Source organism: Chaetodon auriga, chromosome 13, assembly GCF_051107435.1.
Source record: "Chaetodon auriga isolate fChaAug3 chromosome 13, fChaAug3.hap1, whole genome shotgun sequence".
Taxonomy (NCBI): Eukaryota; Metazoa; Chordata; class Actinopteri; order Chaetodontiformes; family Chaetodontidae; genus Chaetodon; species Chaetodon auriga.
Genome location: NC_135086.1, coordinates 14063022 through 14075548, shown reverse-complemented (window position 1 = coordinate 14075548; position 12527 = coordinate 14063022). Strand labels below are relative to the sequence as shown.

Sequence of the window (12527 nt, the reverse complement as noted above, 5' to 3'; positions counted from 1 at the left end):
GTTTCTGCCTGTGGGTTATAGTCAGGGTTACTTACATCAATGGGTGACTTGGAGTACTTCAGGATACCATTGTCCAGAACAAAGAACCGCTGCAGAGAAAATAAGCACAAAAATAACGTCGCTTAAATAAGATGAAGGGTAGACATTGAATATAGATTTCATTGTTTATATTATTATTATCTCAAAATTATTTATCTCAAAATTATTATCACTGTGCATACTGTGCTGCTGTGAGTTCAAATATGCCAACAACAGGGACTGGTTTCCACCGGTGTTTTGAGAAAACATCAGCTATGCTGATGGTGGTGACTTCAAAGGAAATATTCAGTACGCTTGCGGAAGAGGCCCAAAGAGGGTAAAGCAAGATGCATGAAAAGAGGAACTTCTTTCAAGCTATCGCGCTTTACCAGACCGTAAACTGCTTAACAATCCGGGAGTGGCTGTGTTTGAATGTGTTCCCGACGTGTCTCGCTTTGCCTGTGGATCTTACCTTGTGCCAGCCTTTCAGGGGCCATTTCCGCTTCTTCAACATAAAGCCCTCGTGTTTATCAGGCCTCTGGACGTTGCTCTGACCGATTTTCAGGCCCTCGATGATCTCCCAGCTGTCTGCCTCCTTGAGAGGAATAAAAATACAGAGCGGTGTCAGAACTAATCCATTCGCTCCTCTGGGATAAGAAAGAAACACTTGCTGTAATAAAAAGAAAAGACGCTCCTGTCATGACAGACAGAAGAAAACAACAGGAATACACTTAATGCTTTTTTTTTTTCTTTCACCCTGTACGACATGTTGAAAGAAAAACTGGCCCATTCAAATTCCCTCTGCTCTCTCAGCATTTCCACTCCATTAGCTTTCTCCTGACTGTGCTCTTCCTGCGGCAAGTGGGTCTGTAAATCAAAGTGACGCCTCTGGAGTAGAGGAACGGCAGGGTCAGGCAGGGACAGGTAAGATATCACACCGTCGATCCCACTGGGGGGTGGGGGGGGAGTTGGGTATGGGATCACAAAATGTCTGGGGAAAGATAAGGATCATCACCACCCTGCTGTACTGGCCACAAGTTATTTTGTGTGCCAGTTTGGCATTTTTTAACTGATGTGTTTACTTTGCCTTCAGCTGTCTCATCCACCTCTATGTTAGCAGGCCCCAACAGTTTTTCTCCCAAGAATTTAACTGTTGTTGATCATTAATATTTGATATAATAGAGAAATATTTACAACTTGAAAGCATTTTTTTCAGTGGCTTTAAAAGCAGACTAGGAATAGGCTGGCAGCTGTATTTATCTGTGTGTTCAACATGTAGCTGGAGAAAGAAACGGTGATATTAATCTTCTGAGTGCAGTGCATTATGGTCTACCGCTGTTGTTGTAAACAGCATAATGTTGCCTCCTCTCTGTAGCAATATCTCAATATGACATGTGGTCATCTATTTTTGGGCAGTTATCCATCAGATTGAGTAAAATATTAATGCAACTAAGTGTAGTACTGGTAAAGTAGGTCAGATTTTTAATTTCAGACTTGAATCAGTAGTGGCAAAGCCTTTAAGGCAAAACCCACAATTTAACATGGAAGAGCCTCTCCTCTGTAGGAGCCTGTGGATCCTCACTGCACAGTGTGGTGAAGCGACCTTCAAGACAGCTCACTGGGCGAGCGCTACGACACCCGACCTCGGTTTGCAGGACACTCGACAAAAGGAGACAAGCGCTTGTTTAATCTAATGACCAGGCAAACAGATCTGTCTTGTAATGAGGTCATGTTTCTCACCTCCTTTCAGTGGCCCTGTGCATCAGGGGAAGTGAAGGAGCTCAACTTCATTAACACAATGCACTTCACCGTTCAAAGCAACCGCATCGTAAAAGGAAACGGTCCACTCATGCTCCAAACGCTTACGTCACTGTCGGTTGAACAGCTGAAAACAACACAGCAGCCCGTTACACAAACTTCCTGTGCGTGATCTGCAGCATTACAAACAGACTCTCAGATGGCTCTAAATTGATAAATCAATACTGGACTAAATAAAAAATGGCTTGTGCCGCAAATATTGCAATTCAATGCACTTTCCTGGCCATTGTTTTAAGATCCAATCAGCGAGGATATAAATCAACAATTAATCAATTCCTCATGTGAACGATCCACATGACCTCTGGCTCCACGTAAATACCAAACTCTACGCCAACTACTGCTTTATATGGAAATTACTGCTCCAGTCAGAGAATTTGCTTTAGCTTTGGACCCTGAAAACAGAACTGAATTAAGCCAAAGTCATTTCCTGCACTCTGCTCACATTCATTGATCTCACTGCAGAATAATTTAAAGCTGAATGAGCCGGTCCCTTTTGGTGAGTTTACTCCTTTAATGAAGGATCTTGTGGCGGGCTAAGTAAGAGGCTGTCTGCTTTACTATGTCAAGATTTAAAAAAGGTTTGCTCCTTGAGCTTGTTCGTTTGATAGTGAATAACTCTGACTTGATTTAGGGTTTTTTTTTTTTTGCCTTTGTACTTTTCTTCTTCATGTCTCCCTTAAAAAAGACTCCTATCAGTGGAACAACATGGTTAGATGTGAGCGTATTTAAAGGAAAATGGCAGCTATCAGCGAAGTCAATCTTACAGTCCACCTGTTTCTGCTTCATAGCTGATGGTATCCACCACCTGCAGTATCACTCAGCAGCGCTATCGCACAGTAGATCTTTTAATGCTGTGATGAATCAGACTATTACAGTTAAGGTCTCCCTGGACAGCAGAAAGGACAAACAGTCCTTGGGGACACCTTAGGCTACGTCAGCACTATAAATATCAGTACACCAGCCCACTTCTGATGACAAGTTTCTCTTACACATCTGCTTCTCCAACAGACAAGCAGTTGGACCTTTCTAAGGTGCTGCACCGCATCGACACAAGATGATCACTTTCAGTTTATCTCCTATTTCACATTGCAATAAAACATAATGCTGTGATGAAAAGAGTGATAAGATGCTGAAACAGATGAATCCTTCTGATCTGTCATGGGAGCTCTAAGCGGGTTTACAGAATCATTTATTACTCATAACAAAGGCCAGAAAATTGTTCTATTGAGCAACATTGAGCCACAGCTTAGAGAGGAAAGCTACAGAAGCTAAGAACAGCTGTGAGTGGAATAGTTTTATTATATCACACTATTTGTTAACAGGTTGTTTTCTTGAGAGACAACACAATCAATATCTCACTTTCACAAGAAAAGGTTATTACGATAACGAGATAATTATCCCACCACTTTACAAAAAGTAATCAGCAACTATTTTGATAGTCATTTAATGTTATTCTGCTTTTTGAGCAAACATTTCTTGGTCCAAGCTTCTCAAATGTGAGGATTTGTTGCTTTTCTCTGTTTTATATTATTGCAAACTGAAAATATTTAAGTATATAATATATAAGTTTTGGGTTGCTGGTCAGACAAAACAAGACATTTTATAGACCAAAAGATTTATTGGTTAATAAAGACAACAATCATCACATGAATTGATGGTGAAAATAACAGCCCTATTTTCAGTATTTATCTTGAGATAATGAGAAAATTAATTTGTGATCTTAATTTTGCAGATAAAATAAAACCATTGCATTCTCGGCTCCATAGCTTTCAGAGACTCAGCAGCCTGTAGTTTGTATTCATATGAGGCTGAAACCTGAGCGGCTCATGTTTCAGCAACGACTCACCAAGACACAAACATAAAGCATACAACTTTTTAAAAGCTTGTGATGACATAAAGACGTCTCAACTGTCTGCCAAACTTACAGAGTGGGACATGGTTAGAGCAGACTGAATCAAGAGGTCACAGGTGGGGTCGTCCGAGGGTACATGAGGGTATAAATGGGTTTATTATATTAGAATAAAGAACGTTTCTGTCTCGAGGGCAGGAAATGATCGTACAGTCCGCCATCATGTCTGTGCGTGACGATGGACACATCCTTTATTCTCATGCTGCTCACTCTGCCTTAAAATAACTTGATGCAGTTTATCTTTGAGCTTTGCTTTTCATAACAGGAGGTAAATATTGTACTCAGTGCTGTGTACTATATGAAAAAGTAGGTTGGGTACATACGAGCAACAAGAAGGGAACCACACACTAGAGGATTTTAAAACTCGAATGTCTCATCCCACTTTCCACTTTTTAGTCTCTCTAGTGACGTCTGTGATTGGCGCTGTCTGAGCTTTCGTTATGTCTGGTTATGTCCTTTGTATTGGTCCTTTTATTATGTATGGCCATGTTTGCTTTTCGTTCTCTCTGCTGTCTCAGGTATCTCTTGCGAAAGAGAACTTGATCTCAATGAGATTACCTGATTAAACTACAAGGGCAAATGGAGAGTGAAGACCTCCACCAAGGCCAACAGTCCACTCCTCTTTGATATGCAAATCCACAAGCACAAACTTTACGGCCAATATTATTTCTTGTTCTGGTGAAGCATGAAGTTCGAACATCTTTTCTCAATATCTCTAGAGTCTGGAGTTTATGGCAGTGTGTGTTTATGTTTGGTTCTCCCGCGAAATCACTGTCCCAGAGTGCTCCATAAGGACTGCTTTCTAAACAAAGTTTGACCAAATACAGCTATCATTGAACACAGATGGTGATACAGAGTTATTATATCTCTGCAACTGGCTAAATGTTGTCATAAGTATAATTTAAGAAGAATTCACGTAGCTGCACGATTTGGATATGCTCCAAAATGTAATGGCTTCTTCATTGGCTCATGCTACACCTATTCACCGCTTCTCATGAAAACCAGGCCGGCAGTTTTTCCTGCTGACGATGAACCGGACTGAAAACATAACCTCCTTGGTGGAGGTAATAAAGGTTATATGTGAGTGTGGAAGGTGGGAAGGTGGGGTGAGGGACAGCAGGTGAAGATAGTGGAGAGGCGGTAGATGTCTAAAGCAATCTGTGAGTGTTTATGCTGATAAATCTCTGAATAACTCAGTAATATTTTAGATCAACTTCATTCACTGTGCGTGTGTAATCTTTAAATTATAAATAATTTCACTACCGGCCTTATCACGACATAGCTCTACTAAACACTAACACTAAATAATTCACAATGCAACTTACAGTATGTGGTCTCCTGTTGTACTTGCGTAAGACTATACTTTTTAAGAATACCCTGTACTATGAAACTTTATATAAGTGTAACATGGTCCCACCGCGTCTTAGACCACAATCACCAGTGAACAATGATATTTCAGCAACAAATAACCACAGAGGACTTGTTGTGGGGATGGATTTCACTGCAGCGTCTGGCTGGCTCAGCAGTAAAGCTAAGAGTAGGAGGGTGTGCGGCCACATGCATGAGAAGTTAACACCCTGAGAGGCTGCATATAAGCACAGTGTCATGCTTTGTGTAAACACCACGGATTCAGTTACAGACAGAGATACTAGATAACTGAGGAAGAGGAGGGGAACTGTGTTGAAGGATTTACTGAACGGCAAATGTTCTTTCTTGACCTTGGTGACAGTAGTTAGACAAGAGAAGAGACTACTTACAGACTAGCAATATCTCTATAACAACAAACGATTAATCTGTATTTTAAGTGTTTTCTTTAAAACACACTCAAAGTACAATTAAAAGTATCCCAGTAGAAAATGATATTATCACTGAATCTGACGATGAAAACAGGACTTTTTACTGACAATATATCAGACAACAAGCGATATTTGAAGCAGTATTGCCAAGAGGTCACGGTGGTTTATGTCAAACCAGATATTATCATAGAAAGATTGGGACCACTTGCACTGATTGTGTGAAGATTAAAACCACCTTGTTGTGCCTTTTTTTCCCCCCTCATCCTCTGTTTTTGAGTTGTGTGCTGAGGAAAATTGCTGTGTATTATCAGACATGTCAAATCAGCTCATTAGACACTATGATAACATGGCCATTTCAATTTCTCGGACATCTTTACAGGACAGAGCGGATACTGATTTATGCAGTTGTCACAGCAAGTGCTCCATCTTTCTTTCATCTACAGTAATATCAGTACGTTCTGGTCATTACCATGAAAACAGCCCGTCCTTTTCTTTTTTGCTTTTCTGCTTTATTTATGACAGTGACAGCTGAGGAGAGACAGGAAATGGAGTGGGGGAGAGAGAAGGGACGACATGCAGCAAAGGGCCATGGGCTGGACCTGAACCCGGGCTGCCTCAGTTAGGACTCAGCCTTGATACACGCTACTGCTCCACCAGGTGAGCTACCAGAGCACCAAAACAACAAGACTTTAGAGGAACTGATAATCACTTGATAATCAACGATTTCTCCACTCTCATAAATCAAAGGTACTTAAATATTTGTCATTGAGCACAGTGTGCGATTCCTGCTATCTCTGAGTCAAAAACATTTTATCTAACCAGGAAATGACAAGCAGCAAGAGAAAAAAATGATAGCTGCAGTGACATCCTGTATCAGTGGGTGTGTGTGTGTGTGTGTGTGTGTGTGTGTGTGTGTGTGTGTGTGGGTGTGTGTGTGGGTGGGTGAGTCTGTGCTTACTGCAGGTGGTGCTTCTAATTGCCCTCATGAGGGTCTCCAGAGGGAACAGTAGCCGTCAGCAGAGGGCAAAGTGACATGTATTGATTTGAAAATGGGGGCTGGATCTCATTAAGGCTTCCACCCAACAAAATGCCCCGCTCTCATTTTTCCTCAAAAACTGAGGCCCAGCCAAGCTAGCTAAGGGCTTTTCTGTGCATCTACTGCACTTCCTCTGGACATCCCTGGGAAAAATGTACTACATATTCTCTACAGCGATCTACAGACGTAGTATCACTCAAAACTGCCTGCACAGAGCACACTAGCAGACTCTGATGAGGGGGAACATGATCATGAAGGTTAATACACAATGAAAGTCCAGGTATAAATTTACATTATGTTCAAAGAGATTAACGTATGCTGGAGACGTCCTCGCGAACTCGTCAGCGCTGTTGTCAAAATCACTTGAGAAAGAACAATTATATAATAACAATTTCTAAAACCTTGTGAACAGTAGCTCAACCTCAACACAAGGTCAGGGCTGTTACAGAACCTCACAGATTTTCTGAATGACTCCTCTCGAATTTGTGTGATCCACTCAAATCAGGAGAATCGTAACTAATCCCCGCCACACATGCTCAGCTTCACTCAGAAACGTCACATTATGGAGACTAAAGACACTTTCACTCCAGTTTTACCGTGACTTTAAAGTCAGTGTCTCTTAAAATGTACTCGCAGGAGACTTATGGCCTTTCGTTCCTTGTACATTCTCATAATGGCTGTGAGCTAAAACCCTGAGACAGCGCGATCGAACAGAGGAGGATTTGTTGCTCTAACTGTGAGTTTGAATGATACACCTGCCTCTGTAGTTGATACATCAAGTATCTGGATGGCTCACTGCTACATTACTGCATCACTTAGCGAACACTGCTACATCCTAACAAAAAACATCTGAAACAATCTCAAGCTAATCAAATTCTTTATGTGCTGCTGATTCTTTCAATATGCTGCAGACTATCTTGAGGTCTTGATTAAGCAGGTGTACAAAATGAAGGGGATCCACTGGACAAAGACTCCCATTTGCTGCTATCTTACTGGCTGCCTCTTTGGCTAGTACCTGACTTCGTTAAGCACATTAAAAGAGACGAATAAGAAAAGAAAGGCTAATAGATACAGTAACCTTGCTCTCAGATTAAGCTGTCTTTAAGATTATGGAGCGTCTGGGAAATGAAAAGCTGAACCCTTTCGCCCATGAAAGCCTTGTTATCAGACGCAAGTGGGCAACATTAAAGAAAGGAACAATGGGCAGAGGGGTTGGAGGGGTTAACGGTCTGCATCATCAAGCAGCAGGCCGTCGACTGAGCGCTTCAAACAAGGCCCCATTTCTCAAACCAATCCCCCTTTCTTCTCGGACAGCCATCTCCCGCGGACACAAGCTGGACTCCTGCACAGCATACCAGAGCGTGCCACATGTTCAGTGGAGCACCAAGCCTCCGCCTGTCCCTCATGAAATATGCATCAGCCATTGCCGACGGAAAAGCTGTGATGTCAGAGATTCCAGTTTCGGTGTCCTGTTTCTGTGCGGCCACAGTGACACAGCAGCTCAGCAAGGAAAAACGAGGGCTGGGGGGCTTCAGATGGAGGGGTTACGTTTAAGCAGCTGTCCTGTGAACTGTGAAATAAGTGCATATCTCATTGTTCACCATGCGTCTGCAAGGCTTTTACTTACTAACCAGGGAATTAAGGCTGCTCTATCTTAGCTGATTAGTCATCTAATCAGCTGATAAGGTCCTGTAGGGTTGAAAGTCAATTAGTGTCTTTTCTACAGGAGAAAAAATGTAACAGATTTAACTCATCAATTAGCCAAAGGAGCCCTATGAATGTTAACCACTGACTCACGGTGCTGCTATCCCTACAAACCATTTCTAGATGGACTCCTTCTCTGCCCTGGCAATTACCTGCCGGCTGTCGCGCTGGGAGGAGGAAGAGGAAGAGGCGCTCTTGTGAACCGGCGTGGAGGTCTTGTTGACTGGTGTGGAGCTCCTCTCCTCAGAGCTCATGGTGCGGCCATGGGGGCCTCGCTGGTAGTGTTGGTGGTGAGACATGGTGGGCACCAGTTGGTTCCGTGGACCTCCCTCAGCACTGCGCCCCACAGATCAGGAGCATCCTCTGACACTGTCTCACGCTCACTGCTTGCTGTTCATCTGAAAAACAAAGGTCAGGAAGTTACACTATTGCACCTACCTCACCTTCCTCATTCTATTACAGTGCTGGTTGTACCAGACGCAGAGCCACACTGTCACTGATCAAACAACACTTCCTCTAGTTTATTCCTTGAAGAAACGAGTGTGTGAACTGTGCAGAACTCCATCAATTTCAGTATGTTAATCTCACTCACAGATGCTCACTCGGGGCGCCCTGAGCTATTCTTTGAAGCATGGTTTTCAAGTTTCCTCTCATTACATGTGCATTACCAAATAAGCCTTTCATTATGTTTGCTGTGAGCCCAGTGCAGGAAATCATCCCATTTGCGAAGGAAACCTGAGATATTGTAGCGTTTTCGATGGACAGATCAAGTAATCGGCTAGATGTTTCAGATCTAACCAACAGTGACATGAGCCTGTAGCGATGTGCCATTCGTCTGTTTCAGTTATGGAGCAAACAGTACATCTTTGTAGAGCTGCAATGATTAGTCAATTAGTTTATCAACAGCAAATTAACTGGCAGCTATTTAAACATCAGTTAGTTGTTAAAGCCATTTTTCAAGCAGAAATGCAACAAATCTGTGGGCTTCAGCTTCTCAAATGGGAGAATTGGCTGTTTTTTCATTATAGTAAATTGGCTATCTTTGAGATTTTGACTGTGGCTCAGACGAAACTCTAGAAAAAAAATCACTGGCATTCACGAGCATTACAATACTGTCATATTTTACAGACCAAACAATTAATCTATGATTAAAATAAACATTGGTTGCAACCCAACATCTTTCTATAGGCACTGAACTCATTTTACAGTCAGGAAATGTGGCAGATCTCCCTGTCAATTTGACAGTAGCCTCTGCCTCCACTGCAGGAGACTGACATCATCCCTCCGGACTGTGAAACATAAATCCTTAAACATCTAATTACCACCATGATAATGAAGGCAATTACATGAGGATACCAAATCAATCCAGGAAAGCATCTACAGATCTACTGTATGGTCCCAAACCAGAGCTGACTACCTTATACCAGCTATCACAACATCCACTGGTTTATAATATGAAACCTAAGTTAGTACTGGCTGGGTCACATCTTGAATAAATATACCAGATTCAAAATGTCTTGTTAACCTTATGTTCAGAAAGCAACAGGGAGTGCTCGCTCTCATCATTAGTCATGGCACTGTGTTGCTCCATGCTGACACCCATAATACTGCCTGCAGTGGTGCTGTGTAATTGTCTCAGCTCTCAGGGGGTCTCAGCACTGATAAAACACACATCGACTCGAGATAGAAGAAATTAAACAGATAGACAAACCCCGTTCAATTTAGAAAGTGAGATACTGAGAATGTTACTGCATCTTACAAGGACAAATATCACAATATTTTTCATCAAATACCTCAATGTTGTGCCTTCGGGGGATAAAGAAGATGCAGTACTTACAGGCATTTGAACCGTCTGATAAACTCAGAGACATTATCAAATAATTGTGATGGAGGATTTAAAACAAGGCAAATACCAGGTTTATAGAGCAGCTCCACAATAAATGATGTATGACGGAGGGAAGCACTGATGCACTGGTGTGGTTTATCAGAATGTGCTGCACATGAATGCAGGACAAGCAGTATTTTCAGCCTGTGAGTAGCTGCTCTATTATGGCTGAGCAATTTAATTGAAATATTACTGAAATTACAGCAACAATAATATAATATTATGATTAAATCCGAAACAATCTGTTATTTGCTGATGGAGTGATAGAGGAAACTGTGTGGCAGTCAGCCAGTGATCTATTTGTTGCGTCAGAGGCTGTTTGTGTCCACAGGCATTGTATACATACAACTGTGGAGCACCCTGTGGTTTAAAATACAGGATGTGCTCTCCCGCGTGTCAGGGAAACTCCCCGAGTCCACTGAGCAACTCTGCACACTTCAGCAGTACGTACTCTCACATGCAACTGTGCAATGCACTCACACTCTATAATCTATAATTCAGATCCTTTAACAACGTCATCATCCTGGCCCTGTCTTAAGCCTACAAGGATCTAAGCTACTGTAAGATGAAGTGCTTAGTCCATTCAGATAGTGTATTCCACTTAGCCTATTTAATAGAGCCACTCTCCTTGACCTAATAAGGCAGCGGACTGGGGGAGTACTTTTAGTGTAAACTTTACTGTTTTAATACGCGGTTCAATCTAGTTTCTAAGGTACAATCTGGAGTCCTTTCAGTGACACTTACTGTAAATTAAACACATAATCAGCCATTTATGAGCACATGAAATGGACGGGAAGTGAAAACCTTTGTCGAACATGTCATTTCACCACTGACAACATCAACTGCAAATTTTACATACATTAGAGCTGAATCAAAACACTTTCATGATTGTAGTGTAGTGTGTATTGCAGGGCTGCAACTAACAACAACTTTTGTGATTGATGAATGTTCTGATTAATACCTTAATGAATCAGATTATAGAGGATTTGTTATTTAAACCAGTTATGCAGAGCACAGGCAGCCATAGTAAACTTTGGATGCACATGGATATAAAAGTGTCTGTTTGACTCGTGTTTAGATGGACATCTGTGTTGCTTCACATGAAGCCAGTTACCCTGTAGGGGAACACCCAATCAGGACCTGATTAGTCATGAGCTTAATCTTCTTAATCCAGCCACCATGATTATGGTCCTTAAGCTGGAGGACAAGACAGGCCTTGCCATGCTACAGCAAAACTTCTTTAACACCTGGCCTAAAGAACAATGTTGATCAAAGTATGACTGACCTCACAAATGTGTGATTGTGACATGATCATGATGTGTGGACTGGAACGTGGATAACAAACTGTATCAGTGCGCTAAGGTCCATCCTGTTACAATGAGATGAGATGTAAAACCGTTCCAGAGAGAAGAGACCAGTGTGATATTTATTGGTTTTGTGTGTTTCAGTTTGTTTTTATGTACTGCTACTGCCTGTTTTAGGTCAGTTTGTCTGTTACAAAATCTTGTATGGTGCTTTATGCAAAAGAAATTGCCCATTCATAACATGATATAAAATGATGCATATAAAGTAAAACATAGATTGCAAAGTGACTCCATTTATTGTTCAAATGATTTCATTGTATAAACCAAAAAGAAAATCAGGCGTGATGTGGTATTTTCTATTAATGCACCAAATTCCTTTTCTGAAAGTCTGGTTCAAAAGTCTGAGGCTCAGATAATTGGACGTGGTTGGGACGTTTCAAGATCCTACTGGACAAAGAGGAGCTTTCACACATTAAGTAACAATGGATCTAGTATGTGAGAGTCAGGGAAAGGATCCTTCTGTCCACATTCTTTTAATGCCTCAAGTTGGAGTAAAATGTCACCAAACTTGAACGACCTGACCACATTCACTGCTACTGTGAGGCTTAGCTGTCTTGTCTTACCATCCCAGCACCATGAGGGGTAGGGTTGCACCAGATACTGGCAGAGTGTAGATGTATTGCAAAACAGCTGTGTGATATTGCAAAACAATAAATATATGCAGCACATGCAGGATACATGCAGCACATGATTTAATGACACATCTTTACCATTGCCGGGGTCATTACTCAAAAACTGTTAATTACTACCCACAAAAAGGAATTCTCTACACTACTTGTGATATTACTTTTGCATTACTTCACAACATCGCCTGAGATGCACTGCCACATAATTGCCCGTTAACAATACAATGTTCAGTCTTTCACATGCCCACATATCAGCACAAATCCCTCCTAATAAGGAGGACATACACAAGATCTTTCTTTCATGCTCTTTCATAAAGTAATACCACAAAGCTGACAGCAGAGCACAAAAATGGCACAAGGCTCAGTTGCAT

The 12527-nt window shown here is 41.7% G+C and overlaps 1 protein-coding gene across 4 annotated transcripts in view; it reads right to left on the bottom strand.

Moving 5' to 3' along the window:
• osbpl6 (oxysterol binding protein-like 6) overlaps positions 1–12527 on the bottom strand; it is a 34979-nt gene that overhangs the window by 18024 nt on the left and 4428 nt on the right. For all 4 annotated transcript variants that reach the window (XM_076746141.1, XM_076746139.1, XM_076746140.1 and 1 more), the window contains exons 2-4: positions 8434–8679; positions 491–613; positions 36–89 (exon numbers count right to left, since the gene is read on the bottom strand). In XM_076746141.1, coding sequence (XP_076602256.1) covers positions 36–89; positions 491–613; positions 8434–8580 — 324 coding nt within the window. In that variant the 5' untranslated portion in view covers positions 8581–8679. The remainder of the gene's footprint in view (positions 1–35; positions 90–490; positions 614–8433; positions 8680–12527) is intronic.